The sequence below is a fragment of the Rutilus rutilus genome, assembly GCF_951802725.1.
Source record: "Rutilus rutilus genome assembly, chromosome: 5".
In the NCBI taxonomy this organism is placed as follows: domain Eukaryota; kingdom Metazoa; phylum Chordata; class Actinopteri; order Cypriniformes; family Leuciscidae; genus Rutilus; species Rutilus rutilus.
The window spans coordinates 43,350,906-43,372,096 of NC_140213.1; the positions used below are offsets into that span (position 1 = coordinate 43,350,906).

Below are 21,191 nucleotides of genomic sequence, written 5' to 3' on the forward strand. Positions count from 1 at the left end.
TGCAAACACACTGAAAAGAAATCTTATGTCAAACTGTTTTCTACCTTTCACCATGAGGGTGTCCTCCTTTGAGCTGTGGCCACAGTCCTGGTAATTAATGTGAAACACTGTGGCTGTTGCATTGTTTTACGGCTTTACTTTCTCCTTCTGTGTGTCTATAGAAACTGAACATAGATGGATGTCCTTACCGCAACAATGTTTGTATGAACTAACTTTTTTTTTTGAGGGAGGCTGTTAGTGGTGGTTGGAGAACAAGGGAATTCTGGTCTACCAGGTCATAGTGGAAACCACACAGAATTTGTCTACAAAACACTTGCCTTCTTAAAATCAGATAAAACATGAACATCCTGGATTTTATTATGTCTCTTTTATGTCATCTTTCTCCCTACATTCATCTATCCTTATTTAGGAGAAATCTGCTAGAGTTTCTGCAAAGCTTTCAGTGCAACTATGTATAATGCTTTTGTGGCTATGCCAGGAACATCACTATTTTAATTGGCCAGTAGCTTATTGCAACTGGGAGACACTTGTGTGCAAAACAAAATGAATAGCAGGAAGTTAAAGCATTTAGGCCTGTTAGCTGCACACGGTTGGTGATCGTCTCCAACAGAGAGAATCAGCTACAGGTAATTACCAAGGAATGCTGTTTCTAATAAATTATTCATGACCTCAGACACTAATCAAGATTAGTAGCACCGAGCATAACAGGCAAAATGCAATCAGTTTGGCGTCGAACAATAAAGAGCAATTAACCAAGCAACGGATCTGATAAGTTACAACAGCCATTAATATTTCACCTGCTTCAGTAGTGGATTTAGTTTGATTAAAGCTAGTGTGATGCTCATTCTGTCCCAGTTCATTTCTTTACTGAAGCTGCAAAGTGAAAAATTCACGCACATGCTGTTTCAGAGTAGTGCACCACAGGGAATGCCATCAATAATGAATCCTCAATCTCGTCGCACTCCAAGATTCGTACTTACAACTTGCCCTGTGCCAAGCTCTCCTCTGAGTCTTCAGTGTGGAGGAGTGCTGCTTTTTCTCTGTCTTGCATGTTTTATTGTGCTTTTGTGGATATGGATTCTCTTAGCTGTTTGTTTGGTGCCTTTAAATATGTGCCATGACCCCTGGTTGTGTTTCTTTTCAACAGTAACAGACGGAAAGAGGGAGCATAGACGCATTATCGTTTGACCTGAATCCTGAACTACATCAAAGAACTCATGGTAGGTGCTTTTGCTTATTAACATAGACAGTCTGTGTGTTCTTAAAGGGATAGTTCAAGACCCATGGCATTATACACATTTGTGTCCTCATAAACCCTGTCTACAAGCGCACACACACACACATAGTGTATCACACAAAGTACCATAAATGCTGTCGATAGAACTTGTGAACTAAATGACACGTCTTCTGAAATCATTCCATATCTCTGTGTAAAGAAAAGACTGAAATGTAGCTTATAATTCACTGAAAATATTTCCAGTTTTCTACAACGCTTAGATTTCACTCTCTGTATATTCAAACACAAAGGTATTTGATGTCAAAGAAAAATTTTAAGTGAATAACAACTTTTTCTTCACACACACATGACATACGACTTCAAAAGACTCTTACGATCTATATTTATGGTTCTTTTATGATGTGTTTTTTTTATCATTTTTTGAGTTTGACAGATATTGGCAAATTGTATAGGAAAAATGCGAATAAAGATTCTTGAGAATTTCTTGTTCCTTTAACTATTCCTTTTAACCGTGCCTCCAAATGCACATTTAGTTTGTGTATTCTGCATTATGTACATACTCTCTTTGTGCTTAGGAATGTGTTTTCTCTTCACCACTATGATAATCATAATCAATACCTCTGGCATGTTATCTGTATAGATAAGATTTGGCCATACATATTAATTGCTTTGTAAATTCATCAGTCAATACAACATGAATCCACACATGCAAGTCATTTTCCAGCCTTATCCACACAGTACACTTTTCTCGCAGCATATCCAGCAGATAGCTTCATTAAAAAAGATATGCTTCGCAAAAATGAAGTGAGTGGAAATGCAGTGAAATCATCTTGTTGACAGCGTTGTTTGGCTGGCGGAGAGCTGTTGGTGCACAAAGCCATTGTGACACTGTCAGCAGCAGGGAGGTGATTGTCTTATACTGAAGCAGAATCTATTATTTCTCTCTGTCATGGCTGGGAGCCGGTCTTTGTGGGGAACTGATTTGCATAAAAATTCAGTGCATTAAGATTCCACACACATACCAGCAACACACATACGCGGTGCTCAAAGTTAAAGGTCCCGCTGACAGAGATGCATCAACCGCTCCGTTCACCCCATGAAAGCCCAGCCTCAAATGCCAAATAAGCAAAATGTTGATGAAGATTTGTGGTTTGACTTTTATTTATGCCCTTTGTGCCGTTTAAGTTGCTTTGGTAAAGAAAGCACCTGCAAAGATGGAAATGAATATCGGCTATCTTGTGCTTACTGCAATTTGTAGATGCGACAAACACAGTTTCTCAAGTTAAACTGATGGTGCTTTATAACAGATGGTTTTTATAACTCTCCATAATAATCATCTGCACACCCTCCATCTATAACAATGCTTTCTGGAGATTGGAGCTCTCAAGTGTCCACTTTTTGCGCCTGTAATTTGAGCATCAATATTTTCACTTTAATCATGTGTTCACTGAAGGAGCTCAAAATACATTTAATTCTGTTCATTTATGATTCTCTGAGATACTTGTCAGGGGAAAAGCAAGGGGAAGTTATGCTGTATATTATAGGCACTTTTCCACTGCGTGGGATGACTCGGCTCGACTCGACTCGCTTTACTTTGGCTCGGTTTGCTTTTCCACTGCAGTTTAGTACAGCTTCAAAGTGGGTGGGATTATAGACTGGTCATTACAGTTACCACGATACAGCCATTTCTTTTTTCAAGTTGTGCGAACAAATGATGATGCTGCAGTGGCTGGTGCTGCCTATCTAAATCTAGCGGGTTTGGTGTCTCGTGTCACAAATCCAATGGCGCTGGTTGTGACGATTCTCTCTGACCAATCAGTGATCTGCAGTGTTTTCACGTCACATTTTAGTATCGGTACGGCTCGCTTGGTGTCTCAACTGAGGTGGTACTAAAAAAAAGTAGCAGGTACTAGGTACTGTACACAGTGAAAAAAAAAAAAAAAGTGAGCCGTACCAAGCCGTACAATGCAGTGGAAAAGCGGCATATGTGTATATATACACTCACCTAAAGGGTTATTAGGAACACCTGTTCAATTTCTCATTAATGCAATTATCTAATCAACCAATCACATGGCAGTTGCTTCAATGCATTTAGGGGTGTGGTCCTGGTCAAGACAATCTCCTGAACTCCAAACTGAATGTCAGAATGGGAAAGAAAGGTGATTTAAGCAATTTTGAGCGTGGCATGGTTGTTGGTGCCAGACGGGCCGGTCTGAGTATTTCACAATCTGCTCAGTTACTGGGATTTTCACGCACAACCATTTCTAGGGTTTACAAAGAATGGTGTGAAAAAGGAAAAACATCCAGTATGCGGCAGTCCTGTGGGCGAAAATGCCTTGTTGATGCTAGAGGTCAGAGGAGAATGGGCCGACTGATTCAAGCTAATAGAAGAGCAACTTTGACTGAAATAACCACTCGTTACAACCGAGGTATGCAGCAAAGCATTTGTGAAGCCACAACACGCACAACCTTGAGGCGGATGGGCTACAACAGCAGAAGACCCCACCGGGTACCACTCATCTCCACTACAAATAGGAAAAAGAGGCTACAATTTGCACAAGCTCACCAAAATTGGACAGTTGAAAACTGGAAAAATGTTGCCTGGTCTGATGAGTCTCGATTTCTGTTGAGACATTCAGATGGTAGAGTCAGAATTTGGCGTAAACAGAATGAGAACATGGATCCATCATGCCTTGTTACCACTGTGCAGGCTGGTGGTGGTGGTGTAATGGTGTGGGGGATGTTTTCTTGGCACACTTTAGGCCCCTTAGTGCCAATTGGGCATCGTTTAAATGCCACGGCCTACCTGAGCATTGTTTCTGACCATGTCCATCCCTTTATGACCACCATGTACCCATCCTCTGATTGCTACTTCCAGCAGGATAATGCACCATGTCACAAAGCTCGAATCATTTCAAATTGGTTTCTTGAACATGACAATGAGTTCACTGTACTAAAATGGCCCCCACAGTCACCAGATCTCAACCCAATAGAGCATCTTTGGGATGTGGTGGAACGGGAGCTTCGTGCCCTGGATGTGCATCCCACAAATCTCCATCAACTGCAAGATGCTATCCTATCAATATGGGCCAACATTTCTAAAGAATGCTTTCAGCACCTTGTTGAATCAATGCTACGTAGAATTAAGGCAATTCTGAAGGCGAAAGGGGGTCAAACACAGTATTAGTATGGTGTTCCTAATAATCCTTTAGGTGAGTGTATATGTTCAAGAGGAAAATGATGTCAGTGGATTAAAAACCGAACAAGACATTTTTATCCTTTTTATTGTGTGCACTGGAGATTCTGGGAGCTTTTTGCTATTTAGAACATCTTTCATCATACAGTAAGTCTGTATGATGAAAAGTCTTCTCTGTGAGCTCTTTGTCTCCTGAGAAGCACATGATTTGAGTTAAGATGTTTATTGTGGCACAAATGCTTCAGAAATGTAATGTTTCTTAAAGGAATGCTTCCTCCTAATAGAGTAATTGTACATTACCATACCATAATGCATACCAAGACTAAATTCCCCTGTATTTTCTAATAACTATATCACTGTCATCTTCTGTCTGCAATTATGTTTATGGCTGTCATCACCAAACATATGCACTAAGGGACTGATTCAACACGGAGCGTCAACAAACTCCATATTTCACGGCAGACCAGAGGTCCTCCTCCAGATGGCATGTTTGACAGGCCTGTGAGTGATCACTCATTAGACAAACGCTAGTCCAAGCTGTGCTCCATCTGCAGAAGGCTGCTGCTTTCCGTGTTTGCTCTGACAGGAACTGGTGTTAAGTGGGAACGCCAGACACCCGTCTAGAAACAAAGAGCTGTCCACCTATCCCAACCCCCACCATTTCAACTTAGATTGGGGAATCTATCATAAAAATATGCTGAAATCCCTCCGAGTTTGAAGTCGTATTTATTCATATTTATGTCCCAGCTAACAGGGAACGTTCTCAGGACTTTGGCTAACATTCTGGCAAGGTTCTTTCAAAGTTGTGAACACACATTCTTCCAGTAACATTAAATCGAATGTTCATTCAAATATATCTGGTCTTTAATGTTCTCAAAATATTAGCACAAAAACATTATTCATCTTTCAGGGAAAGTTTTGTTTTTTTTCTATAAAAGGTTTTAAATTTTTAAATGTTACTACCGGTACTTGTTTTAGAATGTTTAGAAAACATTCAAAAGTAACGTTCCCGGAATGTTTGTAAAATGATCAAATGGAATATTCCATTAACATTGAAAACACATATATATATAAAAACTGGATGTTTTGACCATTCAGGGAATATTCACAAATAACTTTTTCATAGCTTAACGGGAATGTTAACGAAATGTTCTTAGAACATATTTTTTTGTTAGTTGTGGTATTTCTCTCTCTTTAGGTTTTTTGCTGCTTCCAAAATCAGCCAAGACATGAACTTCAGAGCTTAAGTGTGGGGGAGTGTATTGGAACTGTACGTTCTTGAGTTTGTGAGACGTTTGAGAAGAGGTGAGAAGGAGGGGAGAAGATATTTACCCTGTAGGAGATCTTGTGGACTTTTGATTATTTTGTGTTGACATGCCGAACACAGTGTTTGTGGTCAAACTGTCCATATGTGTTTCTCCCTTCACATAACAATTCAGCACTAATGCCAACCTTACTCTATAGGTCAGGTCAGCTTGACCGTCAATGTTTATAGGAAACAAGCTGACCTACACTAAATCACGGGTAACTGTTCTCACTGAAGTCACCATGTGTGTACTGTTGGTTTCTGGAAGCCATTTATAATTGGTTGAGGTATAATGTGGCGAATCACTGTCTGCATTCCCACACGTTGTTACTCATTTGCATACCGTTAAACACTTTTTTTGCATCACCAACAATTGCTTTTGTGTCACCAAAGTTGTCAGTCGCAAACAGTCAGTGAAATGTTCTCTATTCCTGTGCTTGTAAACATGCTGTATCTTTAGCCAGTTGATGAAGACAGAGATCCATTGTAATGGGATTTTAGTTGTGTAAAATGTTTTCTTCCATTTTATTTGAGGTTTTGAGGTTCAAAGTTCCTGGGAACATTCCCTAAATGGAAATTCATTCACTTTTGGACATTTATTGCTCGGCTTATATCAGATTCTTATGCACTGGGGGATGTTTTTGATTTACCAAGGAAATGATTGTGCAACTTCTCTTTCAAGACCAAAAATATGACGTTCTACTTAAAGGGTAAGAACACAAAATAAACGTTTTAAAAGCACGCAACTTGGCAGATTTATTAATAATAATAATAATAAATGGTAAGAAAGAATAAGAGTGTTAGCTAAATAACCACTTACTCTGTACTAGTGACTTAAGGTTTAATTTAATAAAAAGGGAAAGTCCAGTGCCATGGGAAATCCCTAACTAGTGTTGATATGATCACACTCACCGTGTGATGAGGAATCCACACTGTTGAAAGACAGAAAGAGGCTCTGAAGACAAAGACGAAGGACTTCAACCGATCAATGTCTCATCGATCTTGCAGAGATAATGATCTTCTCCATCTGGGATTGATAACTTCACCAGAGAAGCAGATACAAGTATATGGATTGCAGAAGCATTTAAACAGTGTTATTTTATTTAACAACAAAGATTTTTTTCTCGCTTAGTATGTATGTGAAATTAAGTTTTGTATCGACCTCATTCGGCATTGGAATAGTAAATTCATTATATTGAATTGCTTGGCATTCATAACTCATAGAAGAAGTTGCTGGTTGGCAATTTTCTATAGTTTTCCTCGTTAATTTTCTTTACTTGGCCGGCACTGACCGTTTCCCAATTCCACTGGGTTTCTCTCCTCAGTGAATGCAGCATTCACTGACCTACTGACAAAGATGAAGTGGCTTTATTCATCTGAAACCTGCACCTGCATCTTAACAATGATCTCTGTAATGAACTCCATTCCTCACTGCAGAACATTTCAGAAAGCTTATTACACACAATCTCATATGAGATGCTCAGTAACCAGTATCATTGTAAATGTAGTTCACTTGAATAATAATTATTGTTATGCAACAGTCTGTAGGTGACAACTGACTGTCTTTTGAGTGAGTCAGTGAGTTAATCATTCAACCAGTTTGTTCAAAAATGCTTTTAGGAATGAAATAAGTCTTTATGAGTGAGTCATTGCATCGTTCATTCAACCAACCAATTTGTAAAAAAAAAAACACTAGACTGTCTAAATGTATGATTCATTTTAGGGCTGTCACAATATCAGATTTTTCACTACACTATAATCGTGGCCAAAATAATTCAGGATGACGAAATATCACAATATCTATAGAAATCTTTAAAAAAAAATAATGCTATCAGTCATGTTCATCTTTATTTTCTTTATTTTCTTTTCTTTTTTCTGAAGAATCACACCATTGCATACAAAAGGAACAATTACTTAATGGCAACCTGTTTGAAATAACTTCCTTCTGTGAACTGATTTGGCTTCTTATCACAGATAAGAATGTGGCAGAAATTATATTATTTTATAGTATTCTCTGTGATAAAAGCTATGTTGATTCCCATTGCATTATTAATACATTACCCTTATGAAAATACCCGAGATGGCTTGAAGAACACAGTTAAACCATATACTGTCGCAATGGTGTAATTACCTTCATGTTTAATTTGTCAAAATATCTGTATCTGCTAGGGATGCACCGAAATGAAAATTCTTGGCCGAAACCGAAAACCGAAAAAGAGGAAACCAAGGCCGAAAACCGAAAACTGAAACACCGAAAGAAATTATGCCAATTATTAGTACGATTGCATTTATGGCTATGACTTTATAACTATAACTTGACTATAACTTTACTAAAATCAAGGCATTGCAATTGCATAAATTAATATTAAAGTTTCAAAGAATAAATCAATTAAAATTTTATGCAAATATTTATTTAGCACATTGCAAAGTATAAAATTAAATGTTTAACTAGACCCCACTCATGTGTACATTAAATAATAATGTAAAAGCCTACTGGCCTGCAGAAAGGTTTAAAAATGAAATGTTCTCTCATAAAAACAAACTGCATTTAGGTCAATACTGCCATAGCCCATAATAATATCTGCACCTATATGCTCATGCACGTGAGTTGCAAAAATCATAAACAGCTAAGGTAAACACACACACCACTGAGAAATGACGGCTGCTCTGCACACACACACAAGGTCTCTCACTCCCTCTCTTTGCCGCGCGCGCTACGTATGCGCGCTCATGCTCGCTCGCGATTCCGGGAGATTTAAACTAATTTGCGGGCATCAGGGAGCCGCTATCAATACGCGGGAGACTCCCGGAACTTCCGGAAGACTTGGGATGTCTGTGTTTTGAAAATCGCTGTCCGTGGGTCACTCTCAGATATATTGAAATACGTCCACACCGCAGATATGTTGCTTCAGACAAGCACGTGCAGGTCGCGGTATCTGCTGTTTGCCTCATCACAACATTTCGGCCGTATTGTTTCGGTGATAAAAGTATTTCGGCCGAAAACCGAAAATGCACTTTTGGGCCATTTTCGGCCGAAAATTTTCGGTGGCCGAATATTCGGTGCATCCCTAGTATCTGCATGTGGTAGTATCATATGTGAACTATTTATTTTAAATATTAGTTATCGTCAATACCGGTATATCGCAGCACCCCAATTCATTCTTTCAACAATTAGTCCTAGTTAAAAAAAAGCAGAGTAGTTCAGGAACTAAACAGGTGACAGGCTGCATTCAAAATTCACATACTATACAATATGTGAAAAGAGTATTCATAGTATTCATAAAACAGTAGGTATGCGGATGACACACTACTTCTGGCGAGATTCTGAAGTGTGCATCAATGGACGGTTTACTATCCCATGAGGCCATGGGAGCGGAGTTGTGAGTGGCAGTGAAGCAACGCAAATTACGTTGATAGGTCACGAGGTACGTACTTATTAAAAAAAGTACCTACTCAGAGAGTATGTGATTTTTTTAGATGCAGATATGCTCTTTATGAGTGAGTCATTGAATCATTCATTCAGCCAATTTATTCACAAATGACAATTAATTCAGGAACTGTGTGTTGCTTAGTGGTGCTTTGTTTGGATTTGCGTTGGCTGAGCAAAAACAAAGTAACGGGCGACATTGTGCTCAAGTTAACTGCTTCTTGTTTATTGAATTTTTGTATAAAAGTAACATTACACTGGCGATTGTGCTGTTTTCTGAATCTCATCAAGAAGTCATTTTTCTGTTTCACTGGAGGCTTTCTCTAAATCTAAATCAGGTCATTGTTTATGAGTCAGCTGGTCTGGTGAGTGAGCTTTGGCACTGCAGGCCTTTTGTGCCCAATTCAACATTTAAATTCTCCTTCAAAGGACAAGAAATCCATTGGTGCTTATCACTTGTCCTATCCAAATGATCACTGATGAACCACTAAAAGCTTTAGGCTCATTATAGACTACAGTTTTCATTAATTATACAGCCAAATATGGCAATTAGTCATTACTATGTTCCCTTATATATGTGGGGTAACTGTCTTCATGGACATATTGTAGCTACATTAGCTTTTGCAGACTCTAAAGCTGAGAAGCATGTGACTTATTCTGCCCAAATTGGAGGTTCATTAAGGTACTTTATATGCCTGCTGGGTTGACCATGCTGTCATGCCCCTTCCCCGGCACTGTATTCAGTCTCAGCTAGCATGTTATCCAGTTCCACATGTATTATAAAAATGCCTACATGGACAATTAGATTTGCTAAATTCCCTTAAATGGTGCAGTATTGATGTACGCACACACAGACTCACATAGACATAGTGTAGTTGTGACTAGCTATTCAAGCTGTGCATTGAATAGAACAATTAGGAGTCATCTTATTCATTGAGGGTGAAGAAGTTCAGTGTTCTTGTGAATCCTGTGTTTCATGCTTTATTGCTCTTTATGTATGCAAGCTCATGGCTGATGGGGGAAGGCTGACCAGCACACAGTGTCCTTGTCCTTGAGCTAATGATCTTGTCCCAGTTAGCAGGGTAAGAATGACTAAAGCGGACAGTGGATTAATCAAGTTAGAAGTGTCATCCCCAAAGCGAGTCTCTTCAACCTGTTTGTTAAAGTATGGTTTTCAAAAAGAAACCTCAGAGAGAATAAGTGACTTCATTTTTTGTTTTAATTTTCTGATAGATATGGAAGTGGTAATTTCCTTTGAACGCTCAGCAACGATGCTAGGATGTTGTGGGTGTTACTGTGCAGTTGCTAAGGTGTTCTCGGTGCTCGCTAGTTTCTAGACCATTGCTAGGATGTTTTTATTTGTGTGTGGGTGAGTGGCTTTATATGAACGTATCTCTGAAAACAAATAACTGTATCCATGGCATTTTCTTTTCACCTTATCTCTGTATAATGCATAATAATGTGGTGACGCTTTGTGTAACCACAGTAACTGCTGTATTTCGGCTTTTCTGTAAGCGCCACCTACTGTCAGAGAGTGAATTTGCATTTTCAATCAGCCTGTCTGGCATTTTTGTTGAGACCTATTATAGGGCCAGTTCACACTGCACCGGTCCAACGGACGGCAACAGACACTTTGTCAGGTTTTATCGGATCAGTGTGTTACCCTCGTCGGAATCTGTTGTTTTCGCCGATTGAACATGATGAATTTGCGTTTGTTGGTCTTGGAAGTTGGAAGTGCTTGTTCTGGTCTTTGCTGTTCTGGTGACCTTCGCTGTTGGTCTGCGTCTGTCGTTTCAGTGTGAATTGGTCTTTATATGAAAAAAATAATTATTTATAATTTTAACTTTTCCCTTTTCTTTAAAACTGTTTTAAAGGCTGAAATGTAAGGTTTACATTTCTGTCAAAACGGAATTATTTTAACTGTAAAGTTGTTCAAATCAGTCCACCAAAAAAGACTACTTGATTACGTAAGTAATAGCACACCTCTTCCGACTCAATACTAGAAAAGCATGCGTATTAAATATATATTTAAATACGAAACCTTCAAAGTATTGTAATGTACCATTGTCTTATTTTAGAAAATATTCTTAGCAGAAATAGAACTGGTTTGCATAAGTACTCTCTGTATATCTCTGAATTGCAGAAATGCAAAGTTTGCAGAATAAAAACAGAAATGTTCTTAATGCAAAAAAAACCCCACCTGATTTGCATAAGCATTCAATCTCTGCACTGCAGAAATGAAAAGTTTACACGGATGAAAAACAATAGCACTAATGAGCGCCTTACAATTGACCTCTACTTGTGAATCGTTATAGTAACTACCAACATTTCCTGGATAGAAACCGTACAGTGAAGGGATTATTATTGAGGTTGTGAATCTAAAACATTCATGAAAATATTTCCCTTCCAAATGTAAGCTTCTTATCTACATTTTTGCTGTTCATTTGAGATGGTATGTGTGCGGTTTTTCCCAGTCTGAAAAAGTCAAACAGGAAATATTAGCAACTGGAATTATTTTCGCTCTAGATTGTAGGTCAGTAAAGCAAAAATAGAAGATTTTGTGATGTTAGCTATGAGTGTATCACATGAAAAGAGTTGTATGGGTTTAGTCTCATGCGATAGTGGGGGTAGGGAATGTTTGTTTCTTTCTGTGGATGCTGCTGACTGTGTACGTGTCAACTAATGCATGAGAGCAACAAGCAACTGTCTCTTTTCACATCCACACATGCTATTGATCTGCCCTCATGCACTTTTGCTTTGCTTTAGATATTTGATGGATGTGTTTCTGTTTTCGTTGTGTGTGAGACTACAAAGACGAGTCTTGGAACCTAAACAACCAAACTGTGCGTTTGGTCTCATTATTAGAGACCCCATGCTTTGGAATAATGAGCTGAACTCAAATCAGTCTTGATCATGTTGTTGGCTTTGTGTGTATCACCACTGAAGCTCTTTGGACTGCATAAATGTGCCGCAACGAGCATGTACTGTAGTTTCACTGCGGACCTTTCTGTTATATGTAGCTATGTATGTTTGATTGATGATGACTGCAGTGCTGTGGGAGTCTTGGGAAAATTCCCTGTTTATTCTGCACTTTCTCCACAGCCAGCCCCGATCCGCAGGCAGTTTGATTTATACTGGCATCCAAGATGCTTTACACCAGTGCGCTCCAACTGGGAGTGTGTTGGTCTCTCGCACTCAGCAAGCAAGTTTTTACACATAACCAGAGAAACGGCTTCTCAGATGTGGATCCAAATTTTGCAGGCCCACGTTTTTAAAGCTTTTACGCAGTTCTCTGCCCGCGCTCCCCCGTCCAGCTGCTAATGGTTGTGCAAGTCGACCTGCAAAGAACAATCGAATTACGCAATAGGGGTCATCAGATGCTACTAATGAAAGCTTTAATCTATGCAAACCCTAATTAAAACCCTGTGGTTTGGCCTTTATAAGGAATGAGGGTAATTAAAACACTAATTGCCCTCAGGGTGCTATAAGCACTTTTCTGACACGTTTGAAACTAGGGCCCTTAGTTTAATTGAAAGGATTTATTAAACGCAGGCTGCATCTTTCTATATTTCTTTGGGAAGTGAAGGAGTATAAATATTAAGAGTCATATTACAAAGACATTATTTATTTCCTTTATAAACTTTACTAAATACCTTTTTTAATAAACAAACCAACATACTCTGGTCCCATAGCAGGGGAGATACAGGAACACATAGTCACACTAAGCTAAGACAATAAGCGAAAAAGACAACTAAAAAAACACAGGGCTATATATACAAACACAAGCAATTAAACAAGACACAGGTGTAAATCATAGGTAACCATAGTAACGAACAAGGATCTCATAAGTAACAAAGGAAACAGAACTAAACTGCAATGAAGCATAGAAATGGAAAGACAACTAAACCAAACATAACCCTGACAAGTATAGTGTATGTATATACTGTACATTTGTATAAATGTCTCTATATATTCCTCTACATTTTTTCTCTGTTCCCCTTCTAGTCATTAATTTTTTTTGTGGTTGCCAGACACAGAACTAACTCCTCAATAAAGATCTATAGAGCTCTAGGAAACCACATTGGGTGAGACCAGGTGAGCCAAAAAACAACACAGGGTGAGCCAAACCAAAGTCTTTTGAGAAAGTTCAAAGCATAATAGGATTGCTTCTGACAAGATAGGATAGGAAAATACAAAGAAAACAAGATGGAAGTGGGGAAAACAAAAAGAAAGGTCACGGTTAGTGTACTTGTCATCAAGCCACATTCTATTTCTGGCTCCAAGTCAACACGAGTGATTTTTCCCAGCCTTTCTCCTCCACAGATTTCTCACTGCTATGATTGCTATATCTGTTAATAACACTTGTGATCCATCATGTATTGTTGGTTGCAACAAGACTTGTGGTATTAGCACTGCACAGTGAGATACGGTTGCACTCAAACATATATTTAAGGATGGCACCCTAATGTAATACACCCTCCTAGTGTTGTCTGAGTAATGGTAGGGTTTTTCTGCTAGTGCTGGCTGTTCGCACTCTCCGAGAACTAATGAAAAAGGCCCCATTTCATTTAAGGAAAGTGGCACCGTAATAGGCCTTCATCCTAGAGAGTGCTTTTTCAGGTAGAGGGATGGTCGGCTGAAACACAAGAGCCTCTCATCATTAATTACACTAAAAGGGAGGCTGTGCCTTTAAAAAAGAAAAGTATGGCCATTTTAGTATGCACATGGGAACCCTGAATTTATTTAGTTTGAATGCACTTAAAATACAGGTTTTTACTGAAAAGCTCTTTTTGATGCTTTATTCAGAGCTGTAACAACTGTGTGAACCTTTTAAGTTTGAAGAGAGCGCTTTAGTGTGCCGAGTGTCAATATGTGTAGATGAAAGGCTGGATTGTGAATGTTTCAGATTAAGTTCAGAGATGACGCTATGTTTGTTTCTCTTCCAAGGGGCTCGGGGAGGCTTCAGCGAGGGGGACGAGCATGGAAGGAGACTGCCTCAGCTGCATCAAGTACCTCATGTTCGTCTTCAACTTCCTTATCTTTGTGAGTATTTATCTGTATGGCTTTGATATACACTTTTCATTTGATCTTCCAGAGAAGTATAAAGGGAACGAGAAACCGCAACGGAATGGAAGTCTTGCCTTTCAGTTAAACAGCCCATCACCTTTTTGATAGTGTTTGTTGTCTCTTGAATGCACATTAGCATAGCTGGACCGGTAACAGCTTGCGAGTGTTGACAAGATGGCCGCCAAAATAATTCAGTTAGTTTAAGCTTTTTATGTTTGAGCTCTCGTATACTGTACAGGACCGTTCAAGAGTTTAGGGTCAATTTGATTTTTAAAGACATACTTTAATTCAGCAAGGATGCATTAAATTGATTTTGACGTCACAAAATATGTATATTTGTTCTTTTGAACATTCTATCAGATTCCTGAAACCATTTATCACATTTTCCACACAAAAAATCATAAGAATGATTTCTGAAGGATTATGTGACACTAAAGACTAGAGTTATGATGCTGAAAATTCAGCTTGTGGCTTGATATTTTAAAGTTTATTATTCATAATTAGCGCTCCTTTTAAAAATATGCTTCTTTTTCCACAAGTGTGTAATTTGAATTTTATATTCATACGGTATATTTCCCCCAACATTCCTCCTGTAGACTGTTATGATTCACAGGTTTATAGCAGAACAACTACTTGTATAAGCATGTTAAAGCAACATAGGGGAAGAGACGGAGAGAGAGAAAGGGGAAGAGACAGAAAGCGCTTCTTTGATCATCTATCTAGGTTGACGACGTAAATGCCCACTGTGGGATTGGCATAGACAGAGGAAGATTTGGACTCATTTCGTTTTCGACTGAATTCATTATTTCCCCAACAGCGAGAATGATGTGATGTACACACGTAAGTGCAACGCTAACAATAAAATATCTTGTTTTAGTTCAAATAAATGCTAATATAATTCTCTGAAATCCATTTAATATGCTAAAAACAGCTGCTCATATTTATTCAACCCTAAAAACTATTACAAAAGCAATTTAGTGATACTGTCAAGCTGTTTATTGGATCTGTTTATGACAAAAATAGCTGCTGTGACAGGACTCCGCTTGACAGACACATTGCTAATGCCATCCATGAAAAGAATTCCAGGTTTGACTCACAGGAGAGAGAGAGAGAGAGAGAGAGAGAGAGAGAGAGAGAGAGAGAGAGAGACTGAGGAACATGTTTTTGTGCGAGGCTCTTATCTCAAAACCCACCATACACACACACACACACACCTTGAGAGATGCTTAATCACCAGTCTGGTGTCTGCTCAAACCTTCATCTGTGTGTGTTTGTGACCGACGGGATGGTGGAAGGGTATCACTTTGACAGGTAGAGGATTGTGGGAAGCTGCAAAAGAAACAGCCGTGTTTCCCAGCCCCCACTCGGCTGTCTTTGAGTCGCCTGTTAAAACTCCGTATGCTCCTCTATCCATTCACCTTCCCCCTCCTCCCGGGAAGCGTTCACTTTCAGTAGCCGTTTACTCAAAAATGATTTATTTTCAGCAGTAGAGCCCATTAGTTCTCTCTCTGCTCGCTGGCACGTTAACCTTTGTGTTCACTTTACCAAGTAATGTGCGAACATCTCAGCAATTTGCGGTGCACAATAATTTTTCATATTTATCACGATCATTAATCCCGCACTGCAAAAGAATCCGTTTTTCAGGGGTTTTTTTTTATTAGAGGACGTTAAGTGGATATTATTGGACATTGGTTTCAGAGAATGTGTCTTTTGTTTTGTGCCCTTGGTAGAATTATTTTGCTGTTTTTAAGCATTTACTAAGAAACAAAATGCCAAAGACATGTTTTTTTCTGGATCCATACCATTGTAATACCATGCTTTTTGGGTATTTATGGTGAAAACACCATGGTATTCATTGTGTATCAAAGTATCATGTATAAGTATCATGATAATACTAGTATGGGACATGAATATGATCAAAGTATCATGTATAAGTATCATGTAAATACTAGTATGGGACATGAATATGATTATAACAAAACACTAAAAGGAATTTTTATGAAACATTAAGGACATCTTGAACCGGAAGTTGCAGCCGACTTTACTTCAGTATAGTGATGTGTTTTCCGAGTGAAACAGATTACTGAATGAGAAAAATGGAGGCCATGGTGGATTGTTTTTTCCCGCTGGGAATTGATTGGATATAGAAAAGTTGATTCAGACTGACAGTTGGATGGGATGTTCTATCCAAGCAGTCAAACTGATGTCATCAGAGAGGAAGCCCATTCTAGAGAGGAAGTACATTTTCAGATTTTGATCAAAGATTACAAAGACCAAAAAAATTAATAAATTGTGAATCAACTTGCACGGATGAATTGCTCACCAAACCTCAAAGCAGTAAATAGGGTCAATTTTGATTTCGTGCCGACTTTAAGGCCAGTTATATTATTTTAAGGTTTATATTTATAAGGTTTTTCATTTACTGCCGATTAAGTAAAAAGATATTTGAAATCATACTGTTTTGAAAAAAGGCTTAACCCCCATGAAAAGACCGACTGTGGCCAAAAACAGTTGGCTGGCAGGTGGGGAAGATGCAGAATGTCTGAACTGTAATAAATAGTTTTCCGTAATTGGTAAGGAGTTGATTGCAGTGTGAAGGGTGTGTGAAGTGGCCCTGTGTTAACTGCTCCAATCACAATGAAGATTCATTTGAGACTCATATGCCTGGACCAACGATAGTTATTGAACTAGTGTTTATCTATAGGTAAATGGATACTTCACCCAAAACTTAAAATTCTGTCAACGTTTACTCATTCCAAACCTGTATGACTTCCTTTCTTCAGTGGAACACAAAAGAAAGGTACTTTTGAAGAATGATGGTAACCAAAAAGTTTTGGTTTCCATTGACTTCTTCCATAGCATTTTGAGACATTTTTCACAATATCTTTTAATATTCCACAGAAGAAAAAGTCATACAGGTTTAGAACTACATGAGGGTGAGTAATTTTTTTTGCCTGAACTTATACAGTATACTCCCAAAATGTTTTGATGGGTCAAACTATTTGCATATGTTGCCATATTACTGTTGCCCTTTTATCTATCCTAGGTAACCCTCACTTATTTTACTGTATATACTGTAAAAAGTTTATTCAAAATGGAATATTGCTTATGCAAATGAGAAGTTTGTGTGTGTGTATGTATTGTATGTATATGTGTGTGAGTGGCAAAGTGAAAAATGACGCAAACTTGACTGTCGTAATCTTAAGTGTCTTCTGTCTGTCTCTATCTCCTCAGCTGGGCGGCTCCTTCCTCCTTGGTGTCGGGGTGTGGGTGGTGGTGGACCCCACAGGTTTTCGGGAGATAGTGGCAGCCAACCCCCTTCTCTTCACAGGCGTCTACATCATCCTGGCCATGGGGGGCATGCTCTTCCTGCTGGGGTTCCTGGGCTGCTGCGGAGCCATACGAGAAAACAAGTGTCTGCTGCTTTTTGTAAGTCACAGTATATTTGAGAGGACGATATATTTCAATAACACTGCACCAATAAAGTTGGTGCCACTATACAGCTGCAGAATCCGGTTGCCAGTCCTGTTTTAAAGTAACTTCTACTTTCTACATTTCCGTGGTTGTCAATCCCAAAATCTGACAGTGTGAAGGTAGCCTAACCGAAGATAACCGTGTTTTATCTTCGGTTAGGCTACCTTCACACTGTCAGATTTTGGGATTGACAACCACGGAAATGTCCCGTTCAAACACAAACTCGAATACTGTCTGTATGAACGTGCAACGGGAGTCAAGCAATCATAGCGACAGTGACCAAACTAGTATCAAAGATGGCGACGTCCATAAAACTGAAAAGTCATCACTTTTGATACGACAAGAGTCCAATCGAGCAGCGTATTCATCTGTCAAATGTTCATTAACCGACAGCTGCGTTTATATCTGGGTGAAGACCCAAACACTGACTGTGGCACAATCTTCCTCTCTCTGCAGTTCTTCATGCTGATCCTCATTATATTCCTGGCAGAGCTGGCGGCAGCCATTCTCGCCTTCGTCTTCCGGGAACATGTGAGTGACCATGTCCGTCATGTTGGGACAGATTTATGTTTTCAGTGTTGGTGTGCTGCTAATATCTCTGATATTTTTTAATTGTGCATGTTTACAGCTGACCAGAGAATACTTTACTAAGGAACTGAAGAGGCACTACCAAGGCTACAACAACACTGATGTCTTCACATCAACATGGAACGCCATTATGAACACAGTATGTCTTGTTTGTTCCTTAAACATCCACTGCTGTACATCAGCATTTACCAAACTTATTAATAATTTTCAGGAGCCCCTTCATTGACACCATGAGCACGTTTTAACTGGAATTTGCCTTCCCTCTAGTTTGACTGCTGTGGAGTGAACAGTCCAGAAGACTTCGAGGACAGCATCTTTAGGTTTATTAACCCCGGTGAAGTGGTGCCCGAGTCCTGCTGCCGTAGGAATAGTCATCTTGGAGAAGTGGGCTTCAGTAACCGAGAGGAATGCCTGTCAGGCAGCATGCTGTACCGGAACAACAAGGTGAGCTCTCACACCACTGTATACGTCACATCCCTTCTGCCTGGTCTGAAGCTCATAGCTCAGGTTTAACTAGAGCAGAAAAACAGGAAGAGGGGGAATAGTGTTACCACTCTCACTGCTGACTAGTGCTTTTCCATGTTCTCAGTGTCTGGGGAATGTGAGCGTGTGCGAGGGTTTTTGTGAAAGCGAGCAGGGACAGGAAAACTTAAGTAATAGTCATTTAGATCAGTATTAAAAAGTGGACTTTCAGCTGCAGTTCTGATTCTTGTGTTGTGGACTCAACAATGTATTTACTCACCTAGTTCCAAACCCACATGAGTATGAGCAGTATGTATGATATATATAATTCGATATAGTTATATACAGTTCATAGTGACCACAACTATTTAGCTTCAAAAATGAAGCAAAAATCACTCTATAAAAATGGTCCATTTGACTAATGAGTCATTATTATTGTGTGAAGAACAGGCTAAAATTGTAATCAATGTTCACTGATAATCTTCTCATTCAGTGAGCTGTTCATTCCAGAAAATCACAGCTGACCTGCCGCCAGTTGCAGAAACAGCCACACTAGATAGTAGATAATGGCATAATTTGACCAAATTGTATAAACCATGATGTTTTTCTTATGTGTGTGTGTGTTTGGATCGGCAGGGCTGCTATTCAGCGGTTGTAGACTACTTTGAGATGTACATCTATGTTGCTGGTGCCCTGGCTATTGTTGTACTCACAATTGAGGTACAGTATTACATTATATCCGTTTCATTGATATTATCTCAGAGAATTAGAGTAAAACTGTTGCAGATGGGACAGATCTTGAAGGAATGGCCACAGATACATGAGTTTGAGATTGAATGGCTGCTGCCCTCATGTGGTAATGTGCTGGAGGTAGACATCTTGAAATCATCATTCTGTGTACAATACAAATTTAAAAGAACCATATTAATTTAGCAGAAAAGCCAAATGTTTTTTAACGTGAGGGGCACAAAGTAATTCACATGCTTTGAATCAAGCTTTCCCTTAAGATTGAATCTGTCAAGCAAAACTGTTTAAATGATTCCTAATTGTTGGTTTACTTTCCTATGAATGTTCATAAGAGGTTTGTGTTTCTTTTCTCAACAGCTTTTTGCCATGGTGTTTGCCATGTGTCTGTTCAGGGGAATCCAATAGATCAAGTTCACCGAAAGACTTTTTCAAAAAGGAGAACACCTCAAAAGAAAACTGAACCACTTTTCAAAGAATGTTTTACTCCATTTTATGTCTCTAAAATTAAGGAACAAAAAAAAAAAAAAAAAAAAAATGATTCATTGACCTGTACTTCACAGCTGGACCTTTGAGGTACAAGGTAACAAAAATAAAACATTGACAAAAAAAAGAACATTCTTTGAATACTGAGAAGATTTAATGGGCTTTTTGTCAGAAAGCCCATGCGTAATTTTGACCAGGTGTTAAATAGACCAGATAAAGCCTGAAAAACAGATGAAGAAGGTGCTGCACTGATTTTGGATGAAGAATATTTATACTGAGTAATGCTGGCTTGTTTGTATAGGCATTTGTGCTTTTAGTAAAAAACAAAATAAATTAAAAAAAACAATTTCCTCTCACCATCACATTACCACAGTCATTGAATGCAAGCTTTCACAAGCACATTATATTAGTGTTATATAGTTATGTGAATTTCCATTTTTATCTATTCCTGTTTGAGTGCTGGAGATCTCTCTCTCTCTCTGTGCGTTTGTGTGTGTGTGTGTGCGCGCGCGTGTGTGTGTGTGTACCTCTTCCCTGCTTGAAGACCAGCATTTTTTTTTTTTTCGTATTGTGATGTTTATTGCAATAGTAATTTTATGTGATTTTAGCTGAAATTGATGTGTATGCATTTGTATTGAAGACTAACATTAAAGGAATCTCTGATGAACCTTCTGTTCAGATTCTTTTCTTAACTAAAACTAAAACTTGGACTCCCAAAGGTCCGATTTATTTAATGGTTTCCACAACCAAAAAAAAAGAAAGGAAAAAGAAAAGTGTTGTTACTGTAGCATGCACATACATCATGAAATGTTTCTCTCTACTTCACGAATTTGCCTAATTTTTTGAGCATGTATTTGTTTGAAACTTTTACAGTCTAAGAAGAAATGCGGTAACATGGCACATAATGCAGTGGCTGAGGGTGAGACCAACAAAAAAAATGTGATATACAGCAATAGATATATGGATATAAGTCACTTAAAATGTATGAATGTCATTACATTATATACAAAATATCAAACCAAGTAGCATTTGAAAACTAGGTGTTAGTCTCGGCCAAGTTCTAAAACTTTTGCGTCTACATTATGAACATGTTTAACGTTTGACAATCAGAATGTGTCCATTTGGAACAGTAGGTTATCATTTGAAACATAAAAAAAGTGTTTGTTGTTGTTGTTAACTGTATATTCTTTTTATGCCAGTGGTG

At 38.7% G+C, this 21,191-nt stretch overlaps 1 protein-coding gene across 1 annotated transcript in view; it reads left to right on the plus strand.

Annotated features, from left to right (window-relative positions):
- Positions 1-20,654, plus strand: part of tspan18b (tetraspanin 18b) — a 36,813-nt gene extending 16,159 nt beyond the window's left edge. Inside the window, exons 2-9 of the mRNA XM_084409904.1 lie at positions 1,148-1,220; positions 14,114-14,209; positions 17,468-17,662; positions 18,164-18,238; positions 18,336-18,434; positions 18,563-18,739; positions 19,394-19,477; positions 19,862-20,654. Of these exons, the coding sequence (XP_084266030.1) occupies positions 1,218-1,220; positions 14,114-14,209; positions 17,468-17,662; positions 18,164-18,238; positions 18,336-18,434; positions 18,563-18,739; positions 19,394-19,477; positions 19,862-19,909 (777 nt within the window). The 5' untranslated portion in view covers positions 1,148-1,217 and the 3' untranslated portion in view covers positions 19,910-20,654. The remainder of the gene's footprint in view (positions 1-1,147; positions 1,221-14,113; positions 14,210-17,467; positions 17,663-18,163; positions 18,239-18,335; positions 18,435-18,562; positions 18,740-19,393; positions 19,478-19,861) is intronic.
- Positions 20,655-21,191: the final 537 nt, after the last annotated feature.